The following is a 25,106-nucleotide window of genomic DNA, read 5'->3' as shown; positions in this document are numbered from 1 at the left end:
CAGTCGATTTAAATAACGATCCCACAGGTGAAGAAGCCGGATGTGGAGGTCCGGGGCTGGAATGGTTACATGTGCTGCCAAAACTGCACATTTTAGAGTGGCTTTTAATACCCAGCACAAGGTTCACCTGTGTAATGATCATGCTATTTAATCAGCTTCTTGATAAACCACATATATCCTTCCTGTTTGGTCCTGTCCGGGGGTGTCCTCGGATGGGGCCACAGTGTCTCCTGACCCCTCCTGTCTCAGCCTCCAGTATTTATGCTGCAGTAGTTTATGTGTCGGGGGCTAGGGTCAGTTTGTTATATCTGGAGTACTTCTCCTGTCCTATTCGGTGTCCTGTGTGAATCTAAGTGTGCGTTCTCTAATTCTCTCCTTCTCTCTTTCTTTCTCTCTCTCTCGGAGGACCTGAGCCCCAGGACCATGTCCCAGGACTACCTGACATGATGACTCCTTGCTGTCCCCAGTCCACCTGACCGTGCTGCTGCTCCAGTTTCAACTGTTGTGCCTTATTATTATACGACCATGCTGGTCATTTATGAACATTTGAACATCTTGGCCATGTTCTGTTATAATCTCCACCCGGCACAGCCAGAAGAGGACTGGCCACCCCACATAGCCTGGTTCCTCTCTAGGTTTCTTCCTAGGTTTTGGCCTTTCTAGGGAGTTTTTCCTAGCCACCGTGCTTCTACACCTGCATTGCTTGCTGTTTGGGGTTTTAGGCTGGGTTTCTGTACAGCACTTTGAGATATCAGCTGATGTACGAAGGGCTATATAAATTAATTTGATTTGATTTTGATTTGATTTGATATGTCAGGTGGATTAATTATTTTGGCAAAGGAGAAACGTACAGGAGGAAAATAAAAAATTGTGTGCACAAAATTTGAGGGAAATAAGCTTTTTGTGTTGGTCCCATGTTTCAGATCATGGAACATGGGACCAACACTTTACATGTTGCGTTTATATTTTACCGGCATCGCTCCTCCGCGGGGGGAGGAGAGAGGGAGAGAGGGAGAGCGAGAGAGCGAGAGTGAACTGCGATAGCGATTTCAGCGTTCCTCTGTGGTGGGTTCAGTGAGTGAGTCATCGCTGGGGATTTAACCCCTTGTCTCCTGAGAGGAACTGATATAATAGGATAGAATACGACAACACCCTTGTTGTTCTTGTAATCCCATTAGTGCAAATCATTGCAATGGATGTCAATAAACAAGCTAATTAGTTGCTGAGTAAATGTGTGCCTCATTAGCAAATACAATATTTGCAATCTGAATGGGGTGGTAAATGAAGCCACACAATTAAATGCTATACGAAGTGTTGTCAAATTGATAGTTATTGGTACAAGCATTTTCCCAAAAATAGCCCACCACTTTTTCAATGGGAATTATGAATAGGGCTTAGATAAGAATTGATACAGCTAGAAACAGACAACATCCATATATATTTTTAGCACATTAGCAGTCTTAGCATGCCATATCATAAGCCTAAATATTGTATAATTATGGATTTCCAAAGACTGGTTATTGCGTGCGTGCTGCTGTGATGACGCGCGGATCAGGTGTTGTTTCATATATCGCTGGGAGCTGTCTTGGTGCTGAAAACAGAACCGCTCGTCCTAAGACTGGGAGGAGATGCTATACACGTTCACTACTGCGGTCTGAGCATCTTGCCAAAGGTAAAAATTCATGCGTATGACTTGTAGCATGTCTCAAACAAAGACTAAGATGTTTTGTAGGTTCATGTGTGGCTTTCTAGCATTCCATGTTTTGATTTTGTCTCTCCTCATCTCTCCTCCTCAAGTTCTCATCTCTTATCAGATCTCGGCAATTACTTGGAATTTATTTGAATAAGTGATAGCTGTGTGTTGTTGTGATGAATGTCAAATATGTTCATGTATTCATGTATTCATGTATTTTGTTACTGGGCAAAATTGCGATGTGAAGTAATATTGATTCTATCCCTCGCGAAATTGGTTTATTAATATGGGTTTTAATAGAGATTAAGGTTTGGAGAAAGGCAGCCACAAGCTAAAGGTTGCCCTGACAACGGCCATTGACTCATCCTGTGATGTAGGCTATAGTAATTTAAAATAGAATGATTCGCAAATATAGCGCACTTCTCCAACTTTGCATAATTTGTGTATTGAATAACCACTTATAGTCTATGGGTTATCAATGAACTGAGATTCTGCTCAAACATTGGGGACATTTAATTAAAATGCAGCCCATAGGGGGGTTTTCAGATGTTGAATTAATTACTAAACTTAATTTTTAAGCCCATGTTTTATCATCATTACTTATAAAAAGATCTGTCAGTGTATTTTGGTATTTTGCGGAGGGGGCACACCCTCCCTAGTAAGTGGTTCCTTCCAAGGCGCACCATGGAGCAAAGATATGCAAGACAGGATGCTAGATACTCTAGTGCATACAGACAGTATCATCAGTGGAGGAGCGTTTGATTTGATTTTAGCTGCTGGTGATGGGCAGGACTTGCAGGATGTATGTTTGTAAATTAATTTGATCAAGCTATGCAGTCTATTTATTCCTTATTGATGAATAAATACAAACTCTGTTTTGTTGTTTCTTTGTAATACCAGCCACCTAGCAATTTCATGAAGTTGGCTTAAGCTAGCCAGCTAGATAGGTTCCCAATCTCCCAACCTCATAACTAGCTACCAAGCCATTTCAAAATATCAATCAAGTTAAAATAGCTTGTCTAAGTACAGATAACTGCCCAAATAAAGGAAACACCAACATAAAGTGCCACCAGAACAGCTTCAATGTGCCTTGGCATAGATTCAACAAGTATCTGGAAATCAATTGGAGGGACGCGACACCATTCTTCCGAGAAATTCCATCATTTGGTGTTCTGTTGATGTGGCAGAAAACGCCATCTCAGGCGCTACTCCAGAATCCCATAAGTGAGATCAGGTGACAGACAGACAGACAGACAGACAGACAGACAGACAGACAGACAGACAGACGGACAGACGGAGACACTACTTCCGGCGCCGACAGAGATGGCCGCCTCGCTTCGCGTTCCTAGGAAACTATGCAGTTTTTTTTTAACGTTGTTATTTCTTACATTAGTACCCCAGGTCATCTTAGGTTTCATTACATACAGTCGAGAAGAACTACTGAATATAAGATCAGCGTCAACTCACCATCAGTACGACCAAGAATATGACTTTCGCGAAGCGGATCCTGCATTCTGCCTTTCACCCAGGACAACGGAATGGATCCCAGCCGGCGACCCCAAAAAAACTACTTCGAAAAAGGGGAAAACGAAGCGGTCTTCTGGTCAGACTCCGGAGACGGGCACATCGTGCAACACTCCCTAGCATTCTCCTCGCCAATGTCCAGTCTCTTGACAACAAGGTTGATGAAATCCGAGCAAGGGTAGCATTCCAGAGGGACATCAGAGACTGTAACGTTCTTTGCTTCACGGAAACATGGCTCACTGGAGAGACGCTATCGGAGGCGGTGCAGCCAGCTGGTTTCTCCACGCATCGCGCCGACAGAAACAAACATCTTTCTGGTAAGAAGAGGGGCGGGGGCGTATGCTTCATGGTTAACGGGATGTGGTGTGATCATAACAACATATTCAAGTCCTTCTGTTCACCTGATTTAGAATTCCTCACAATCAAATAAAATGTAGACCACATTATCTACCAAGGGAATTCTCTTCGATTATAATCACAGCCGTATATATTCCCCCCCAAGCAGACACATCGATGGCTCTGAACGAACTTTATTTGACTCTTTGCAAACTGGAATCCATATATCCGGAGGCTGCATTCATTGTAGCTGGGGATTTTAACAAGGCTAATCTGAAAACAAGACTCCCTAAATGTTATCAGCATATCGATTGCGCAACCAGGGCTGGAAAAACCTTGGATCATTGCTATTCCAACTTCCACGACGCATATAAGGCCCTGCCCCGCCCTCCTTTCGGAAAAGCTGACCACGACTCCATTTTGCTGATCCCTGCCTACAGACAGAAACTAAAACAAGAAGCTCCCGCGCTGAGGTCTGTTCAATGCTGGTCCGACCAATCTGACTCCACTCTCCAAGACTGCTTCCATCACGTGGACTGGGATATGTTCCGTATTGCGTCAGACAACAACATTGACGAATACACTGATTCGGTGTGCGAGTTCATTAGAACGTGCGTTGAAGATGTCGTTCCCATAGCAACGACTAAAACATTCCCAAACCAGAAACCGTGGATTGATGGCAGCATTCGCGTGAAACTGAAAGCGCGAACCACTGCTTTTAATCAGGGTAAGGTGACTGGAAACATGACCGAATACAAACAGTGTAACTATTCCCTCCGCAAGGCAATCAAACAAGCTAAGCGTCAGTATAGAGACAAAGTAGAATCTCAATTCAATGGCTCAGACACAAGAGGTATGTGGCAGGGTCTACAGTCAATCACGGATTACAAAAAGAAAACCAGCACCGTCACGGACCAGGATGTCTTGCTCCCAGGCAGACTAAATAACTTTTTTTGCCCGCTTTGAGGACAATACAGTGCCACTGACACTGCCCGCAACTAATACATGCGGACTCTCCTTCACTGCACCCGACGTGAGGAAAACATTTAAACGTGTCAACCCTCGCAAGGCTGCAGGCCCAGACGGCATCCCCAGCCGCGCCCTCAGAGCATGCGCAGACCAGCTGGCTGGTGTGTTTACGGACATATTCAATCAATCCCTATCCCAGTCTGTTGTTCCCACATGCTTCAAGAGGGCCACCATTGTTCCTGTTCACAAGAAAGCTAAGGTAGCTGAGCTAAACGACTACCGCCCCGTAGCACTCACTTCCGTCATCATGAAGTGCTTTGAGAGACTAGTCAAGGACCATATCACCTCCACCCTACCTGACACCCTAGACCCACTCCAATTTGCTTACCGCCCAAATAGGTCCACAGACGATGCAATCTCAACCACACTGCACACTGCCCTAACCCATCTGGACAAGAGGAATACCTATGTGAGAATGCTGTTCATCGACTACAGCTCGGCATTCAACACCATAGTGCCCTCCAAGCTCGTCATCAAGCTTGAGACCCTGGGTCTCGACCCCGCCCTGTGCAACTGGGTACTGGACTTCCTGATGGGTCGCCCCCAGGTGGTGAGGGTAGGCAACAACATCTCCACCCCGCTGATCCTCAACACTGGGGCCCCACAAGGGTGCGTTCTGAGCCCTCTCCTGTACTCCCTGTTCACCCACGACTGCGTGGCCACGCACGCCTCCAACTTAATCATCAAGTTTGCGGACGACACAACAATGGTAGGCTTGATTACCAACAACGACGAGACGGCCTACAGGGAGGAGGTGAGGGCCCTCGGAGTGTGGTGTCAGGAAAATAACCTCACACTCAACGTCAACAAAACGAAGGAGATGATTGTGGACTTCAGGAAACAGCAGAGGGAACACCCCCCTATCCACATCGATGGAACAGTAGTGGAGAGGGTAGTAAGTTTTAAGTTCCTCGGCGTACACATCACAGACAAACTGAATTGGTCCACCCACACAGACAGCATCGTGAGGCTGAAGAAATTCGGCTTGTCACCAAAAGCACTCACAAACTTCTACAGATGCACAATCGAGAGCATCCTGTCGGGCTGTATCACCGCCTGGTACGGCAATTGCTCCGCCCACAACCGTAAGGCTCTCCGGAGGGTAGTGAGGTCTGCACAATGCATCACCGGGGGCAAACTACCTGCCCTCCAGGACAGCTACACCACCCGATGTCACAGGAAGGCCATAAAGATCATCAAGGACATTTGATTTGATTTGACTTTAAACCCCCTATGCTCCTTTGAGACCACTCTTTCAAATTCACGGAGATCTCATCTTCTAGCCATGGTGGCCAAAATAATGAGCACATGGGCATTGTATACATGACCCTACTGAGCATGATGTAATGTTAATTGCTTAATTAACTCAGGAACCACTCTTGTGTGGAAGCACCTGCTTTCAATACACTTGTTTTCCCCTCATATACTCAAGTGTTTCCTTTACTTTGACAGTTATCTGTATCTTAGCTAGCATGTCTTCTGGCAAGGCTGCTAAACTTCAGGAAAAAAAATGCTTTAATTCGTGGGCTGTGATACAATATACAAGTGTGGCAGTTGTACTAAACTCCTAAAGCATAACAGTTCTTAACTGTACTCCAGTGGGCTAAATCAGGGTCTTAAACAAATCTACTTTGAAACAAAAGTCTACACCTCACACACATGGTTATGGGCTTACAAAAAAGAAGACACCTGTACCATGTCATATATAGGGTTGAAATGTATTCCATTTTGAGTTTGCTTCCCAATATTACACTTTATATACATCACAGAAGACTGAAATATAACAAAACTGTTTAAAATATAAACACTGGATTTTCGGCGGGTTTTTAATTATGAAAAATTATGAAAAATATTAATAACATTCCACCCTAGGTAATTTGACTGCAGGAAAGGGCTACAGAATCAATGTGCATAATTTATTAAAATGATAATTGAACAGGTAAAGAGGCCTGCTTAGATAACCTATGCAGAAAAATTATGATTATGGCTCTAGATTGTAGGAAATAGCTGTTTCAGGTGTTGAAAAACGCTAAATTCTCCAAACCCCCCATCTTCAAATACTTTGTGCCCCCTCTAAAATAATGGGTGCCTGACGCCCCGGTGTTCAGGCATATCATTGTATTGAACTCATCCCTTTGTCTCTCTCTCTCTCTCTCTAGGCTGCAATAAGATGCTGTCACTCTTTAAACTATCCACAGGAAAACCTGTTGTTCTCGCTTTCCTCCTCCTCCATGCATTCTCTGTGCAGGGCGCGTCCCGCCCTCGCCACCACAGGCTCAGAGGTGGGGAGGCCGAAGAGCTGCAACCCGCCGTCTACCCGCCCAGCTCCGAGATGATCAAAGCCCTGGAGTACATCGAGAGCCTGAAACAGCGGACAGACGGGGGCCAAGAGAGAGAGGAGCCAACAACAGACTATGATGAGGTCGAGAAGTTCCGCATCCTCCTGCAGCTCACCTCTCTCCAGGGTGAAGGCACACCCGAAAGGCAGTCCTCCCCGCCGGCCCAGAGGCAGCAGGACATCCCGGCTGAGCAGTTGGTGAGAGCCTTGCTCAGGACCCTCCAGGAACAGCTCGCTAGTCCCTCCAGACCCGCCCTTGTGGTGCCGGGGAATGACCGCAGCGTGCACAGGCACCCCTCAGCAAACACAGGCAGCCCCGTGAACACGCCTGCTTACAGTGGCTTCCCGAGGCCGCACAAGAAGTACCCGCTGATGTTCGAGGACGAGGAAGATAGAGACAGCCCCAAGCGCGCCACAGAGGACCTGAAGGAAAAATACACCCCTCAGAGTCTCAACAATCTGCGATCCATCTTCAAAGAGCTGGGGAAACCATCCACCTCCAACAACCAGAAGCGCCAAATCTTTGACGATGATGACGATTTATTCAGTCCGAGGAACCTGGCCTACGAGGATGTGGCGGGTGGGGAGGAGTGGATTCCTGTAGAGGAGAATGTCGAGACTGAGGAGGTGGTGAACAGGAGCCACGAGGAGTTCGACAGGGCTCTGCAGCAGAACTATGACGAGGAGGAGGAAGAGAAGGACGACGGAATGCAGATGCAGCGCAGAGCTGGCCAGAATAAAGAGGACCCAGAGGAAGATACTAAACCAATAGATTATTACCTGTTGAAGATTCTGGGAATGAGTGAACATGAGACAGACACGAGGCAAACCGGAGAGCAAAAAAAGAGACTAATCCGTCACTCCATGGTGGACCCCCGGGCCCTGAACGAGCTGTTAAAGATCTCCCTCAAACTCCACATCCCCCCCGAGGATCTTATCGACATGCTGATCACGGAGGAAATCAGAAAACTGGACCATCACCCACAAGCCATCCCCCGCTACAGGACCAGCAGCAACCCGAAGATCAGATACTACAGCCGGAGACTGCCAGTCAAAAATGCTCCTGAAGACATGGACGAGGAAGACTTCCTGAATATCGTAGAAATGGAAACCATCAGTAACGACTATCCTGTGAGTCGGCGGCCGCTCAAGAGTGCCCCTTCCCCTCCCAGAGTTTCAGCACCACCCGCCCCGGCGAGAGTTTTAGCACCAGCACCGCCTCCCGCGGCTGCTCCAAAAGTCCCATCCTCATCCGGCCGAAGGGAAAATTTATTTATGTCGGAGCTCAACAAGATGCCTTTTAAGAGAGAATCTGACAACGATGAGGCGGACGAAGATGAGATGATGACATTTCTGGCGGCCAAAATATTAACTAAGTACCCCAGCACGATCAGCAAACGCAACACCCAATCTCAGGCGAATGGACAGTTTCCTTACGAGCTATACGAACAAGCCATGAAAGATTACTTTGACCAAGCGGACACAATGACAAAGAGAGATTCAGAGGGTAATGAGGTAGTGGAGCCCGCGGAGATGCAGGTGAAAGATCAGGTTCCACAGGAGACCGCAGCTCCTGAGACAGCGGAGGAAAAGGAGCATCACGTAAAACCTGTTGCTGGAATGTAGGCTACGCCGTGAAGACAAGCGACTTAAGACATCCTCTACTAAATAAATGTTTATGCTATCAATAACCATTCTGCTAGTTTACATAAAATGTGTATATATAATAAAGGGAATCATATATTAATATATATATATATAAAACGTATATAAGTGTGCTGGGCTGGAGGCAGTGTGTGTGTCGTGTATATATCTGGGTTTGTGAGTTCCCAATCTTGTAACATTGTGAAAATGTCATTCCCTGATATAGGCTAGAGATTAAGATGTCACCATCCTGCCTTCCAACCCCCTAATGCTGCAAGCGCTGTAATTGTTGGACTCTTTCGGTTGTTGTGGTATATCTATATACACGCTAATTTCTAAACCATTTTGTACATGTTCAATAATGTGTGACAAGTTGGAGACGAATAAAGCATTAGCGTATTATTTTCTTCTTGCTGCGTTCTGTTGTCTTATTATAACACCTGCATTGTTACAGTGATGAGTAGATATATAGTATATAGATATATAAGTCAGAAGTTTACATACACCTCAACCAAATACATTTAAACTCAGTATTTCACAATTCCTGACATTTAATCCTAGTAAAAATTCCCTGTATTAGGTCAGTCAGGATCACCAATTTATTTTAAGAATGTGAAATGTCAGAATAGAGAGAATGATTTATTTCAGCTTTTATTTATTTCATCACATTCCCAGTGGGTCCGAAGTTCACATACACTCAATTAGTATTTGGTAGCATTGCATTAAATTGTTTAACTTGGGTCGACCGTTTCGGGTAGCCTTCCACAAGTTTCCCATAGTAAGTCTGGTGAATTTTGCCCCATTCCTCCTGACAGAGCTGGTGTACGGAGTCAGGTTTGTAGGCCTCCTTGCTTGCACAAGCTTTTTCAGTTCAGTTCAGCGGTATGACGGCTGCGTGGTCACATGGTGTTCATACAGAACAATGTGGTACCTTCAGGCATTTGGAAATTGCTCCTAAGGAAGAACCAGACTTGTGGATGTCTACAATTTGTTTTCTGAGGTCTTGGCTGATTTCTTTTGATTTTCCCATGATGTCAAGCAAAGAGGCACTGCGTTTGAAGGTAGGCCTTGAAATACATCCACAGGTACACCTCCAATTGACTCAAATTATGTCGATTAGCCTATCAGAAGCTTCTAAAGCCATGACAATTTCCCAAGCTGTTTAAAGGCCCACTCAACTTAGTGTATGTAAACTTCTGACCCACTGGAATTGTGATACACTGAATTTTAAGTGAAATAATCTGTCTGTAAACAATTGTTGGAAAAATAATGTGTGTCATGCACAAAGTAGAACCGACTTTCCAAAACTATAGTTTAACAATACATTTGTTGAATGGTTGAAAAACGAGTTAACGACTCCAACCTAAGAGTATGTAAACTTCCGACTTCAACTATATATGGATTCCACAAGCTCATGTTCTTTTTATGCTTCTCTTCCTTCTAGAGCAACCTTGGACCTAAATAATGTTGAAGCAGAATTAGATGTACGATTAAAGTGTCAGTAGCAGCCTATAAATTAAAAATATACAGATAAATGTGCTTGGTTTATCAATGCTCATCGTGCGCTTAAGTGAAATAATGACAAACATTAAATAGTCCAGCCGATAACAGAAATACAAATCTCCAGAAAATTCAAGTATCAAAATGCACTTTAATTTCAACGTCGTCAACATTCAAAATCAATAATTAGTTTTATAAAAAACAATGCGTAACATTCACCCAGATAAATAATTCCCTTTCCAAAAAGGCTGGTCCCAACCAAGATTATACAAAACAAGGCTAGTCTACAAGATGCATTTAAAACGCAACATCAAATACATATTCTAAAGGGGCACTTCTTCAATTTCCATATAATCTTACATGCACAACATGTCATTGAAGAAATCAAGAATTGATTCAAAAGCACTTCGTGGTGATATATTAGGATTGTTATAACCCTAGTTTTCAGTAACTACTTCAAGGATCCAGGGGGATGGGTGATCATATCAATAATAACAGCTAAAGTCTCGTCCTTATCTTACGAGGAAAAATAAAGCCGTATTTAGAAAACAACAATCCAGGATAAAACATCCTGCCCACCTCAGCAGACAAATTCCGTCATAGAAATAGAATTCTAGAACTCGTAATTCCATGGATTCTGTACAGTAGGAAGACTTCCAGTTCTGGAATGGTCCTGTATTCCACATTCCTTCTTGTGTGTGTAGATTCCTGGTTCCAGTATTAGAACGCAGGCTTGCTCATGTATTCCTCCATGGTCTGGAGAGGAGAGATGGACAAATTCATTGTGTGATCTCCATATCAACAAGCCTTGTTTTAATGTCATGAATATTCCGTCACACCTACATAACATCTTTGTATGTAGCTCACATCCATTAAGACATAAGCATAGAACGTTTACACACGGCACTATGCTACTAATAGAATCACAATCATTAGCCTCTAACCTTTGTCCAAATTCAAGGCCATCCAAGCTCCAGATCATAATCACTGTTGTCAATCTCAGCCTAAAGCAATGATGATGAAGGTGATGAAGAATCAAATGAGTGATGATGCAACTGTTCAGATAGCATGCAATAGAGGCTAGGATCAATATGTTAGTTGTATTTCCTAAGCAAGCAGATAGTGAAACTAGGGATGGGCGTGAGTACTCGATTCAAGGTTTGTATTTGTTTGTTAATAGCCAAATAAAAGTTCTCAACACTTACAACGCAACTCTTTAGCAGGTGGAATTTATAAGCGCTGACAAAATGTCAAATTCTAAGATTAACTTATTGTTTGTTGACTATGTCAAGTGCAGTAAAATAATGTTACATTTACTTTTCAGTTGTATCAGAACAACCAGTAATTGGAACGACCAATAGCATACCGCAAACTTCTTCCCCATTTCACAATAACATGCCGAGTACGAGTTTTCAAATGCCCATCCCCAAGTAAAACCAAAAAGGGCCATGCAGAGTGTCGCTTAGTGCCTATAGCGCCACAGAGAGGCTGCATGGATAGTACAGAGAGTAGACAGCTCCTGCCAAAGCAGACCTACAGCAACGAGAGAGCCAGAAGAATCTAAATTGGTTCAGTCTCTCATGACAGACAGAATGAGGATAATAGGGCCATAAGTAAACCAGTCAATATGGGTCATGCAGGGAAGCCTATTAGCTATGAGACAGAAGAGAGCTCATCAGGAGCCAGTCAACAGCACTGCAGTCAATCCATGAGACATTAACACCATTTCAACAGTCCACTTGCATCAGGTTTTTACTAAGGAATTATAGGGTAAAATAGGTACTTTTCAGTACCTACTTTAAAGAATTCATTAAAATTGGTAACTACTTGTTACTAAATGGTGCATTCAATCCTAAATAAACATTAGGTTAATTATTATGTAACTATAATAATTGTACCTGGTAAATCATATGTAGAAAAACAGGTCAATATCAGACCGTAAGATAAAGCATTTACAATGTTGCTTCTAGACACTGATCTAAGGTCAGTTTTTGCAATTCTCCCCCAAATAGTCTCAGTTAATATTGGAAGTGGAAAACACTGATCCTAGATCTGTGTCATGGGCAACATCTACCTTGAGCGCGGTCTCTCACTCACCTCCTGTAGCATGTCTGAGGCCTCGATGGAGCGGGATACGACCTGTTTGGACGTCTCCTGTACCTCTCCCCCCAACAGAAACTCATCCAGGATGAAGTAAGCCTTTTCAAAGTTAAATATTATGTCCAGCTCACATACCTTGGTAGAGGAAGAAAAAAAAGGTTCAAGAAGTAGAGTCCAGTCTAGCACAAATCAGTTTACGGTGTTAAATACATACTAATTACCCCTAGGTTCAAGAAGTAGAGTCCAGTCTCGCACAAATCAGTTTACGGTGTTAAATACATACTAATTACCCAAGGTTCAAGAAGTAGAGTCCAGTCTCGCACAAATCAGTTTACGGTGTTAAATACATACTAATTACCCCTAGGTTCAAGAAGTAGAGTCCAGTCTAGCACAAATCAGTTTATGGTGTTAAATACATACTAATTACCCAAGGTTCAAGAAGTAGAGTCCAGTCTAGCACAAATCAGTTTATGGTGTTAAATACATACTATGCAGGCAATGCAATTTGTTGAAAAAGATAAATAGGGGGAGGAAACTAGAGGGGGGAGAGAGAGAGAGAGATCAACACAAATAGAGTGCTGTGTGAGAGAATCATACATTGCCAAAGTACTTGTCCAGCAGCTCCACATAGCGATGCAGCACCTCCAGGGCTAGCAGCTCATTCTCCTCAGCATCCAGACCACAGCAGAAATACAGACTGGCATACCTACCGTACCGAGAGAGCGGTAGAGAGAGTGAGAGAGAGGGAGGGTAAGCGAGAGAGGAATAACAGAGTAATACAGTTAGAGTTCAGATTATTGAATATGAAGAAGGAAGCCACTTTAGTCTTCTGATAAGCAACCTTAGGAGAGGAGAGCACACCGCTTGCTATTCATCTCGCCTCCCCCTCCCTCCTGTACTCTCCCCTTCTCACTTCTTGTAGACGATCTTCAGGTCTTTCCAGTGCAGGAAGTTGCAGGAGCGTGGTTTCCGCCCCAACACCATGGTGGTCATGTCCCTGACGATCTTCTTCTTCTCTCGTTCAGGGATGGGCGTGAACCACTTCTGGAGGCGGAGCTTGCCTTGGCGACTGAAGAGCAGCAGGAAATGCATCTATAGGACAAGATGCACCACAAGGTTAGTAATATAACAATAACTTTAGCATTTAGCAGACTCTTTTATCCAAAGCGACCTACAGTCATGCTTGCATACATTTTACGTATGGGTGGCCCAGGGAATCAAACCCACAATCCTGGCATTGCAAGCACCATGCTCTACCAACTGAGCCATACAGGACCGCAGTGAGAGCACAGAGAGGAGAAAGAGAAATATAGGCCAGGAAGGATGCTGGGTTCCAATATTTTGAGAATGCATCCTTCCTTCAAGTAAACACTGACAATTCAGCAATAACAGCATGCAGTACACCAACCCTGTCATGTCAGATAGTAGTTATCAATGAGTAGTGCCAGACTGAGTCGGTGTTTATTTCAAAGAATATGTATACAAGTATTCAACTGAAAATCACACACACAGCGAGTCACTGAATGACACCTGACTCAAGCTGTATACAAGGCCCCCTGTATTAACTCTTCCCTGGTATAGATGAGTTCTTTATGGAACCCCGCATTCCAGAGAAAACTTTGTTTATCCCTACCGTCCAGATATCAGGACAAAGTGTCTTATATGGAAAAATTATTTTTGATTTCACAATGAACAGAACTTTTGCCCAATGCAAAAAATAAATAAAATCATGCTTCTTATGATTTGTAACTACCCAAAAGATATCCCGCGAAAAGGAAAGGCCTACAAAGAGTTACCAACATTTTGGACAGTGGCATACACTATGTCCACAAGTATGTGGACACCCCTACTAATTATTGAGTTCAGGTGTTTCAGCCACACCCATTGCTAACTGGTGCATAAATCCAGCTGAGCCTTTAGCTCCAGTGAAGGGTCATTTTAATGCTACAGGATACAAATACATTTTAGACAATTGGGTGCTTCCAACTTTGTGGAAACAGTTTGGGGAAGGCCCTTTCCTGTTCCAGCATGACTGTGTCGCACAGACACACTCCAAAATCTTGTGGAAAGCCTCCCCCGAAGAGTGGCAGCTGTCATAGCAACAAAGGGGGGCCCGACTCCATATTAATGCCCATGGTTTTGGAATGAGATGTCCAACAAGCTCATATAGGTGTGATGGCCAGGTGTCCACATACTCATGGCCTCAGTGTATATAGAATATCATCAAATTAAGCCGTCACATTAATTTAAAATCTGAGGTGGAGAAGTACAGAATAGAGGTCAACCGATTAAAAATCGGAATGGCCGATTAATTAGCGCCCATTTCAAGTTATCGTAACAATCGGAAATTGGTATTTTTGGGCGCCGATTTAATTTGGTTATTTTTTTATACCTTTATTTAACCAGGCAAGTCAGTTAAGAACACATTCTTATTTTCAATGACGCCTAGGAACAATGGGTTAACTGCCTTGTTCAGGGGCAGAACGACAGATTTTCACCTTGTCAGCTCGGGGGATCCAATCTTGCAACCTTACAGTTAACTAGTCCAAAGCAATAACGACCTGCCTCTCTCGTTGCACTCCACAAGGAGACTGCCTGTTACGTGAATGCAGTAAGCCAAGGTAAGTTGCTAGCTAGCATTAAACTTATCTTGTAAAAAAACAATCAATCATAATCACTAGTTAACTACACATGGTTGATGATATATTACTAGATATTATCTAGCGTGTCCTGCGTTGCATATAATCTGACTGAGCATACAAGTATCTAAGTACCTGACTGAGCGGTGGTTAGTTAGCTAGTTAGCGTGCGCTAATAGAGTTTCAAATGTCACTCGCTCTGAGCCTTCTAGTGGTTGTTCCCCTTGCACTGCATGGGTAACGCTGCTTCGATGATGGCTGTTGTCGTTGTGTTGCTGGTTCGAGCGAGGAGAGGGACAGAAGCTATACTGTTACACTGGCAATACTAAAGTGCCTATAAGAACATCCAATAGTCAAAGGTTAATGAAATACAAATGGTATAGAGGGAAATAGTCCTATAATAACAACAACCTAAAACTTCTTACCTGGGAATATTGAAGACTCATGTTACAAGGAACCACCAGCTTTCATATGTTCTCATGTTCTGAGCAAGGAACTGAAACGTTAGCACATATTGCACTTTTACTTTCTTCTCCAACACTTTGTTTTTGCATTATTTCAACCAAATTGAACAAGTTTAATTATTTACTTGAGGCTAAATTGATTTTATTGATGTATTATATTAAGTGAAAATAAGTGTTCATTCAGTATCGTTGTAATTGTCATTATTACAAAAAAAAAAAATCTATATATATTAAATCAATAAAATAAATTTTAAAAAAAATCGGCATCGTTTTTTTTGGTCCTCCAATAATCGATATCGTGTTGAAAAATCATAATCGGTCAACTTCTAGTACAGATCTAAAGTGTGTGTCACAGTCCATTTATCTTCGGTGATGACTGTAATAGTATATAGAATTCACATACCGGAGTTTTATCCAATCGTCAACTTCCTACAGGCTTAACAGCCAAAACAACAACTGGCGGACTAGCGTTACCTGTAGCATCCAGTAAGAATGATACATATCTGTTACAGAACACAGTCAACCTCCCTTAGTAGTGCCCAACAGTATCGACACATCCATCTCGATTTTTCCCCTCAACCAAAACCATTGTGTTTTTCTGAAATGTCACAATGCACTGTTAAGAATGAATGAACTGCTTTACGCTAAACCTCCTATCAATCCTCATAGGTCTCCAACAAAAGGAATCTGCATCCACAAGTGCTGTTCAGTCCCAGGAGATAATTGCAATGTCTTAAACTGTGATTTAACAGTGCTTTTGTCAAAATAGCAACTCCCCCCTCCTTTCTGCTAAAACAGCTCGTCTAGGACCCAATTATGTGTCTCCGTTCTAATCAATGTTGTCGTCTTGTTAAGCCTTCCAGACACAGGTACTGATGAAGCTAGACATTATAATTGAGAACCAGCAAGAGCAACCGAGGCTCCTTTATGCTACAAGGCCATCGACCATAGCTGAGGACCTCGACATTCTGCCATCACTGTTAGACTCTGTGGCTGACCTGACACATCTGTGTAAGCGGATGTCAACAGAGGAGAATTGGCACAAACAATTGGTATGCTCTCACTGCAAGTACTTCTTCAACACAAAAAGATAAACACCGGCCGATAAAGTATTATAGGGCTACTACTGTAGGGCACATATTTTTCTTTGGTTCTGTCAGACATACCAGTAATCAAATTCTTAATTATTCGTCATCCTATCTCAGTATGTATGGGTTCAACACAGTGGGGAAGACTGTAGAGGCTGATAGGGCGCATTGGGACCAGCAGACTGTGGTCACAATTCAGTATGAAAGGGAGAGAAAAAAAGTTGCCATTCGAAGATCTAACTCTTTTAAGAGTCACAACGAAGTAGATGCACATTAACACCGGACACCCTAGTAGAACCTTTATTATTTATAGCTCAGAAGACAACCAGCATCTATTTACCCAGAATCCATTGGCCTCCTTGTCCTAGATCTACATTATAAGACCATATTGTGCTGCTTTACTAATAATTAAACAGAAGTGTTTCAATCTCATTCAGAGGCCTGCAGCAGATGCCACAAAGGGGAGGGGGGCAACAAATACAGATCAAAGGTCGGACAGGTGGAGTTCCTCTGATATGTTGTGTTCATTAACAGTACGCAACAAGTGTTTTACTTACATAAAAATGTTCTTCATTGTAATTTCTCTGAATGATCGACTCCGTCGTAGCTCGCTAATACAACAGCTGGATGTTTAGTCTAGCTAAATACCGCAGTAATCTATGAAGCAAAACATTAGCAAAGTAACAGCAGTAGCTATGCCTTACTATACATTAGTAACTATACAACCTATTAAGCTGTCGAAGGGTCTACTTTATAGGTACAGCCATGTTTGTTTACTTCAACACTAATGCTAGATAACTTCGAGTTCATTGGTGTCCACATCAACAACAAACTAGAATGGTCCAAACACACCAAGACAGTCGTGAAGAGGGCACGACAAAGTCTAGTCCCCCTAAGGAAACTAAAAAGATTTGGCATGGGTCCTGAGATCCTCAAAAGGTTCTACAGCTGCAACAGAGAGCATCCTGACTGGTTGCATCACTGCCTGGTATGGCAATTGCTCAGCCTCTGACCGCAAGGCACAACAGAGGGTTGTGCGTACGGCCCAGTACATCACTGGGGCTAAGCTGCCTGCCATCCAGGACCTCTACACCAGGCGGTGTCTGAGGAAGGCCCTAAAAATAGTCAAAGACCCCAGCCACCCCAGTCAGACTGTTCTCTCTACTACCGCATGGCAAGCGGTACCGGAGTGCCAAGTCGAGGACAAAAAGGCTTCTCAACAGTTTTTACCCCCAAGTCATAAGACTCCTGAACAGGTAATCAAATGGCTACCCAGACTATTTGCATTGTGTGCCTCCAACCCCTCTTTTTACACAGCTGCTACTCTCTGTTTATCATATATGCATAGTCACTTTAACTATACATTCATGTACCTACTACCTCAATTGGGCCGACCAACCAGTGCTCCCGCACATGGGCTAACCTGGCTATCTGCATTGAGTCCCACCCACCACTCCCTCTTTTACGCTACTGCAACTCTGTTCATCATATGCAGTCATTTTAACCATATCTACATACTACCTCGATCAGCCTGACTAACCAGTGTCTGTATGTAGCCTCGCTACTTTTATAGCCTGTCTTTTTACTGTTGTTTTATTTCTTAACCTACCTATTGTTCACCTAATACCTTTTTTGCACTATTGGTTAGAACCTGTAAGTAAGCATTTCACTGTAAGGTCTACTAGTCGCTCTGGATAAGAGCGTCTGCTAAATGACTTAAATGTAAATGTAAATGTACTACACCTGTTGTATTCGGCACACGTGACAAATAAACTTTGATTAGATATCTTCTTCTGTAATGTTACTTCTGAGAAGTCGCAGATAAACAGAAAGAGCTTCGTCTGCCTAAATGGTGTGAGAGAGCACGAGCTGACTGATGACAATGATGAGTTAACACTCAGTCAAATGGTGTGAGAGAGCACGAGCTGACTGATGACAATGATGAGTTAACACTCAGTTACTTTGTTTCAGTCCACAGCACCTGAAAGAGACAGAAGCCCAAGAGACAGAAGGAGCACAAACCCGGAGTCGACCCTAATGCTTTTTGACTAAAGAGGACATTTTGTAACCAGTGGTTTTATTAAATGTGTCCAGTGGTAAATAAAAGGAAATATAATTGGATTAGCAACTAATTACATTACTAATTCAACAAGTTAGTAATTAACAGTTTATATTGTATTTCCTTGTTGGTTGAATACAATGTTATCTATAATAGTCCCCTTTTCAGTCATGTAAATAATTACCAATCAAATTATAGTTAGTCAAGAGTTAGTCATTAACAGTTTTATATTGTATTTCCTGTCTTTATTAGCTGAAGCAATGGTCGCATATAACATCTATTACCAACGTTTGCTAAACATTGGTCAACGTTGGACGTTTGAAACCCAACCAACGTCGTAAAACGCACCTACGTTAACCAAACGTTGATGACACCTATGACAAATGTTTACAAAACGTAATCTGTCCCCTACAGTTGAACCAAAACCGAACGTGTATCTGAATACATTCAGAATGTTTAGACAACCAATCCAACACCTAAAGAACCCACCTATTTTTGCTACCTGGGTGACGCCTAAGGCGCAGGGAGCCTGTACAGGCAAATACACCTGAACCAACTGTCACCATGGCTGCAGAGTCACCAGCCAAGCCACAAGTGACGAAACCTGTTCCGCAGAAGAGTGCAGTTTGAGGAAATACAACTTACTTCCGACTGTCGCTTCAGCAGAAATACTGAACCCAACACACCTAACATTTAGAAATAAAATATGCAATTGTGTCAAGATAATTATGGTGTATAGAGAGGGCAAACGATTAATGACAAATACCAATCCGGTATACAGTTTAAAATGACTCCGATACAGTCACCTTGTGGTAGCGACAGGTGCAGTCCATTGGACTGTCGGAACAGTCTGACTCATCACTAAATTAGAACAACGGGTCGTGTGCCTGAAAACGAACTCACCATTTTGAGGCTAGGTTGAGTCAAATTCCAGTCGTTGAAGACAACTAAAAGTTAGTCCAATACTTTCACCCTCGCACAGCGGGCCAGACAACTTGAAGAGCTCATAGCTGTGTGTCGTTTCACCCTGGACGCTGTCGTCGAGCAGAGAAAAGAAAACCAGGAGAACTGCTCTGTCCTGAACGTTGCCCTCAGGACTAGACCGGTGGAGGCCACCTCACCAATTATCTGCCTCTGGATTGGTTGACAGCGTTACACCTGTTCGGAAGTCCTACAGCGCCTTTGATCATATCTGAGGTGACTACCGTATTAGGCTTGTAGCCTACGGATGCAAAAATGTGCTCAATTAAAAGTGGTAGAATGACATGCTACTGAGGTTAGTATGCAGTTTAGCTTTTTGTTTTGTGTTAGTACTGATCATGTGCAGAGCAGACGTAGGCCTATCCCTTTTACAAAAGTAGACAAAATAATCAACCAACGATTGTGTCATCTGACAAAGTGTTTTATAGGCTGGTGCAGTTGTTGTTCTCAGAAAAGACTAGAGAGGGCAACACTAAACTCTGAAATGAATTTGTAGGCACACGTGACGCTTGTCTGTCACAGTCCATGCTACAGTGGGCTTGGTAAACCGGCCACAACTCAATGGGCTTCGGAGGAGAGAGAGCACTTGATCATGAAAAGCAATGTCTTTCTATCGCAATATCGTCTGGTTTCTCAAAGGAATTCACGAATACACAAGGTCAGTGAATTGCAAAACGACATAAATCTGTTGCATTAGGCTTTTTTTAGGGATATGATAAGTTTTTTTTTTTTGAAGGTGGACTTTTTTTGTGGGTATTTGAGGAGGTAGTTGGTAGAGACACTGTTTGCAAGTGCCCATGTCTCAGAGTATTCTATGCTGCTCCTGGTTTATAATAACGATCAAATGTTTGTCTATTTGAGCATCATCTGCAAGGATATTACTCTTACTGTTACAGTAGGCTATATGCAAATGTCGATCACTGTATGGCACTACCAGCCACACACACAAACCCTCTTTTCACTCACATTACAATAGTCCCTTTGACAGATGAAGTGTCTTGTCATTTGAGGTCGCCTTCTCCTTCAGTCACCCCAACAGCTGATTAGTTTTTATAAGAGCTGACGGAAGAATCATGACTTCAAACTTGCCCTTTGGGTTTTTATGTCATTGCAAAGAAAAGGTATGTCTACTTCAACATACAATGTGATGGGATTGTTGCATTAGACAGATTGGTTCATTAGTTGATTGATTGGTGTGTTGTGTTTCCCAACAGGAGTGGCTATGAGCAAGCAGCTAAACACTTTGTGGCCAAGGAGCTGGATGTGGCTGTGGTAGGAAGGTCCTTCATAATTACAGGTGCTAACAGTGGCATAGGGAAAGCCACTGCCACGGCTATAGCTAAGAAAGGTACGAAACCAGAGATTGGTCAGGAAGGCAACTCCACCACGCTTGCACTGTGTAATGGTGTCTGTCATACAGAAGAATCATGATTCTGTTTTACCAACATTCCCTCTTTGGTTTGCCAGGTGGTACAGTCCACATGGTATGCAGGAACAAGGAGAGAGCTGAGAAGGCCAAAGAAGATATTGTCAGGGAGACAGGAAACACGGTAAGATTGACGTGTTGGTGCGCATCATTGGCATGTCCAAAACATTTTAAATGGGGTGGCCAAGGTGGGGCACAGACCCAGTTTCGGGGGCGATAACATTTTGAACTTTAATTGATGCAAGGTGGAATTTAAAAAAAATACAATTATGATTGTTCAACACATTAAATTAGGGCTCCTGAGTGGCGCAGTGGTCTAAGGCACTGCATCTCAGTGTTAGAGGCGTCACTAGACAGCCTGGTTCGAATCCAGGATGTATCACAACCGGCCGTGATTGGGAGTCCCATAAGGCGGCGCACAACTGTCCCAGCGTCGTCTGGGTTCGGCCGGTGTAGGCCATCATTGTAAATAAGAATTTGTCCTCTAAGACAGAGGGACGGTTTTGCTTTCGGTGTACGTCTTGGTGAAAATGATTAACATATTCAGAGACGACCTATCAGATCTCAGAATTTCTGGTGTGGCTACGAGTGTCTAATCAGATTTCTGGATACACCACTGATGTGTTTGTGTCAAACTCGGCTATATACACTATAATGAACAACATCTGGCCATACCGCAATGGTTTATTGTATTACTTTTCACTTCAGGAAGTATACGTTCACCATCTGGATATGTCCGAGACACACAAGGTGTGGGAGTTTGCGGAAGCCTTTAAGATGCAATACCCCTCCCTCAATGTGTTGGTAGGCACCACAGACTATTCCTCTCCCTCTTCCACTTTTGAATAGCTTTTTGCATAAACTCCATTATGGAGCATTGAGTGTGTTGAGAATAGAGTGAATATTGACTAAGGAGTTATTATTGAGTGGGTTATGCTGTTTCTCTGTGTTGGTTCAGATTAATAATGCTGGGTGTATGGTGAACAAGAGAGAGGTGAACGATGATGGTCTGGAGAAGAACTTTGCCACCAACACACTGGGTAAGACTTACTGTCTATACAGAGTGAGCAATGAGTTGTATAGGTATAATGATCTTTTTCCTCCTCTCCTCCCTTCCATTTAGGAGTGTATCTTCTCACCCAGAGCCTCATTCCACTACTTCAGAAGAGCAGGGATCCTAGGGTGGTGGGTATAGGCACACTAGGATGGATAGATACTCTTAATTTACAACTAAACCAATGGTCTGGATATTGCGTGGGGATACGCCGTAGCGGAGTTTCTACAATAAAAATAAAGATCTGTCAATATTGGCCAATATCCTGCAACATTGTCTCTTTTGCCCATTCTGGCATAGCCATCTAGTGATGACCCCCCTCTCCTCCCAGATAACAGTAACATCAGGGGGCATGCTGGTCCAGAAACTCCAACCTGATGACCTCCAGTCTGCAAAAGGTTCCTTTGACGGCACCATGGTCTACGCACAGAATAAGGTAGGAGAGGAGAACAGGGTTCCAATGATGGTAGGGCACAGGAGGTTGGTGCGACCTGAATTGGGGAGGACGGACTCGTGGTAATTGCTGGAGTGGAATTAGTGGAATGGTATCAAACATGGTTTCCATGTCTTTGTTGCCATTCCATTTTCTCCGTTTTAGCCATTATGGTGAGCCGTCCTCCCCTCAGCTGCCTCCACTGTGGTAGGATACCTTGCCTGGGGTTGCATGGCTGTGTAATGTTGTATAGCACGGATTAAGATTGTATTGCATGTACAGTGGGGCAAAAAAGTATTTAGTCAGCCACCAATTGTGCAAGTTCTCCCACTTAAAAAGTTGAGAGGCCTGTAATTGTCATCATAGACACACTTCAACTATAACAGAAAAAATGAGAAAAAAATCCAGAAAATCACATTGTAGGACTTTTAATGAATTTATTTACAAATTATGGTGGAAAATAAGTATTTGGTCACCTACAAACAAGCAAGATTTCTGGCTCTCACAGACCTGTAACTTCTTTAAGAGGCTCCTCTGTCCTCCACTTGTTACCTGTAATAATGGCACCTGTCCACAACCTCAGTCACACTCCAAACTCCACTATGGCCAAGACCAAAGAGCTGTCAAAGGACACCAGAAACAAAACTGTAGACCTGCACCAGGCTGGGAAGACTGAATCTGCAATAGGTAAGCAGCTTGGTTTGAAGAAATCAACTCTGGGAGCAATTATTAGGAAATGGAAGACATATATAAGACCACTGACAATCTCCCTCGATCTGGGGCTCCACGCAAGATCTCACCCCGTGGGGTCAAAATGATCACAAGAACGGTGAGCAAAAATCCCAGAACCACACGGGGGGACCTAGTGAATGACCTGCAGAGAGCTGGGACCAAAGTAACAAAGCCTACCATCAGCAAGGGCATAAAACATGGCTGGGTCTTTCAGCATGACAATGATCCCAAACACACCGCCCGGGCAACGAAGGAGTGGCTTCGTAAGAAGCATTAAGGTCCTGGAGTGGCCTAGCCAGTCTCCAGATCAACCCCATAGAACATCTTTGGAGGGAGTTGAAAGTCTGTGTTGCCCAGCAACAGCCCCAAAACATCACTGCATGGAGGAATGGGCCAAAATACCAGCAAGTGTGTGAAAATCTTGAAGACTTACAGAAAACGTTTGACCTCTGTTATATACCCTTTGTTGGCAATGACAAAGTATTGAGATAAGTATTTGGTCAATAACAAAAGTTTTCCCCACCATAATTTGCAAATAAATGTTTCTGGATTTTTTTTTTCTGGATTTTTTTTCTCATTTTGTCTATCATAGTTGAAGTGTACCTATGATAAATTACAGGCCTCATCTTTTTAAGTGGGAGAACTTGCACAATTGGTGGCTGACAATACTTTTTTGCCCCGCTGTATATGTTAGAGACCTGTGTGATATCTCTTTAGTGAGTGTCAGTGTGCTGCTCTACCAACTGTTTGGCTCAGTAAGTAAAGAATGGCTCTTGCAACGCCAGGATTGTGGGTTCGATTCCCGGGGCCACCCATATGAAACATGTACGCATGCATGACTGTAAATCGCTTTGGATAAAAGTGTCTGCTAAATAGCACATTATATTGTTGCCCCGTGTAGAGACAGCAGGTGGTGCTGACAGAACAATGGGCCAAACACCACCCAGCCATCCACTTCTCCGTCATGCACCCTGGATGGGCCGACACACCAGGTACCATGGGGAGACAGGGGGAAGGACAGACCAGGTACCATGGGGAGGTCAGGGGGATAGATAGAAATCACAGACAAAATGTGTACAGACACATCGAATCATGTACCGTATAGTAGGGTAGACACTGATTGAAGATACTTTTATACAGATTGAGTAATGTGCTGTAAATTGCAAATATTGATTGTAAACATAAGATTTAGTTATTTGGTGCAGTCAGATGACATCTCTCCTCCCCCCAGCGGTTTCTACATCTATGCCTCAGTTCCACCAGATGATGGGGGAAAGGCTGCGTAGTGCAGAGCAGGGAGCTGACACTGTGGTGTGGCTGGCACTGACCCGCGCTGCTGGCAGAACACGCAGCGGAAAGTTCTTCCAAGGTGTGCACCAGTGTGTTTTAGTACCAGTGGGGCGGAGATCCCCTAAAATGTTTCATTTAATCAACTAGGGCTGAGCAGAAAATGCCAATGCACACTGTAACACTTACTGCCAACACTAATGGGCTGGGTGTGATTTTTCTCAGATCGGCAGGTGGTCCCGGCCCACCTGCCCCTGGCCTGGACACACAGTTCCCCCGAGGAGGTCCGGTCCTTCATGACCCAGCTGGAGATCTTGGCCCAGGCTGCAAAGCAGCCTCGCACTGACGCACAACACAGTTTTGACCCAACTTATTGAAAGGTCTTGTGACCCACCAGCACCAAAAGAGTACATATCCAGTCTCAAGCTGCAACCCCAATGTAACCAAACAACCACTTTGATAAACTCTTACCTAACCAATCATAATTGATTCAGCTCTTAGGAATCCTAACTTACACTTGTTGTGCATTGATGTCAATGGACATCGACCCTTAGTGAAAAGTACTATAGTTAAGGTTCAGTATGTGACCACAGACCTAGAGGTAGGTAACTCATTCTGACGCTACAGTTCAAAAGTTATAAATTATAGTATTAATGGTTCTCATTTGACTCTAAGTATCCCTAACCTGTCCTCAATGTTTTTCATTGGTATTAAAGGACTTGAACCCAGATTATGTATCTGTCTGAATCTTTCAGGACACACGCTTGAGAATTCAACGA

The 25,106-nt window shown here is 43.4% G+C and overlaps 3 protein-coding genes across 5 annotated transcripts; 2 read left to right on the top strand and 1 right to left on the bottom strand.

Moving 5' to 3' along the window:
• The first annotated feature begins 1,521 nt into the window (after positions 1–1,521).
• Positions 1,522–8,973, top strand: LOC118394928 (secretogranin-2-like). The gene is made up of 2 exons (XM_035788629.2): positions 1,522–1,672; positions 6,742–8,973. Exons 1-2 carry the CDS (start codon positions 1,540–1,542, stop codon positions 8,544–8,546), a joined length of 1,938 nt encoding a protein of 645 aa, XP_035644522.1. The 5' UTR covers positions 1,522–1,539; the 3' UTR covers positions 8,547–8,973.
• Positions 8,974–10,195: 1,222 nt separating this feature from the next.
• LOC118394925 (AP-1 complex subunit sigma-3) lies at positions 10,196–19,484 on the bottom strand. Of its 2 annotated transcripts, XM_035788627.2 has the most exons (6): positions 19,318–19,484; positions 13,078–13,256; positions 12,762–12,870; positions 12,162–12,299; positions 11,009–11,068; positions 10,196–10,820 (listed from the first exon to the last, which is right to left on the bottom strand). In XM_035788627.2, exons 1-5 carry the CDS (start codon positions 19,318–19,320, stop codon positions 11,021–11,023), a joined length of 477 nt encoding a protein of 158 aa, XP_035644520.1. In that variant the 5' UTR covers positions 19,321–19,484; the 3' UTR covers positions 10,196–10,820; positions 11,009–11,020. The 2 variants fall into 2 exon arrangements, with proteins under 2 accessions (XP_035644520.1, XP_035644521.1); XM_035788628.2 differs by lacking the exon at positions 11,009–11,068 and having other exon boundaries at positions 19,318–19,482.
• On the top strand, positions 19,463–25,057 carry dhrs12lb (dehydrogenase/reductase (SDR family) member 12-like b). Of its 2 annotated transcripts, none has more exons than XM_035788626.2 (11): positions 19,463–19,611; positions 19,892–20,053; positions 20,610–20,743; positions 20,863–20,945; positions 21,530–21,625; positions 21,780–21,861; positions 21,945–22,006; positions 22,207–22,311; positions 23,942–24,032; positions 24,272–24,409; positions 24,553–25,057. In XM_035788626.2, the coding sequence occupies exons 2-11, from the start codon at positions 19,998–20,000 to the stop codon at positions 24,702–24,704; spliced, it is 999 nt and encodes a 332-aa protein (XP_035644519.1). In that variant the 5' UTR covers positions 19,463–19,611; positions 19,892–19,997; the 3' UTR covers positions 24,705–25,057. The 2 variants fall into 2 exon arrangements, with proteins under 2 accessions (XP_035644519.1, XP_035644518.1); XM_035788625.1 differs by having other exon boundaries at positions 19,548–19,690.
• Positions 25,058–25,106: the final 49 nt, after the last annotated feature.

Source organism: Oncorhynchus keta, chromosome 15 (assembly GCF_023373465.1).
Source record: "Oncorhynchus keta strain PuntledgeMale-10-30-2019 chromosome 15, Oket_V2, whole genome shotgun sequence".
In the NCBI taxonomy this organism is placed as follows: domain Eukaryota; kingdom Metazoa; phylum Chordata; class Actinopteri; order Salmoniformes; family Salmonidae; genus Oncorhynchus; species Oncorhynchus keta.
This window is presented reverse-complemented; position numbering and strand designations above follow the sequence as displayed.

Bases quoted from the DNA above. Each gene is read 5' to 3' on its own strand.
- LOC118394928 (XM_035788629.2), top strand. From the start codon at position 1,540: ATGACGCGCGGATCAGGTGTTGTTTCATATATCGCTGGGAGCTGTCTT. The intron at 1,673-6,741 runs GTAAAAATTCAT...CTCTCTCTCTAG, and splicing joins GTCTGAGCATCTTGCCAAAG to GCTGCAATAAGATGCTGTCA.
- LOC118394925 (XM_035788627.2), bottom strand. The intron at 12,871-13,077 runs GTGAGAAGGGGA...TCGGTACGGTAG, and splicing joins CTGAAGATCGTCTACAAGAA to GTATGCCAGTCTGTATTTCT. The intron at 12,300-12,761 runs GTATGATTCTCT...TCCTCTACCAAG, and splicing joins TGGACAAGTACTTTGGCAAT to GTATGTGAGCTGGACATAAT.
- dhrs12lb (XM_035788626.2), top strand. From the start codon at position 19,998: ATGTCTTTCTATCGCAATATCGTCTGGTTTCTCAAAGGAATTCACGAA. The intron at 20,744-20,862 runs GTACGAAACCAG...TTGGTTTGCCAG, and splicing joins CACGGCTATAGCTAAGAAAG to GTGGTACAGTCCACATGGTA. The intron at 21,862-21,944 runs GTAAGACTTACT...CCTTCCATTTAG, and splicing joins CTTTGCCACCAACACACTGG to GAGTGTATCTTCTCACCCAG.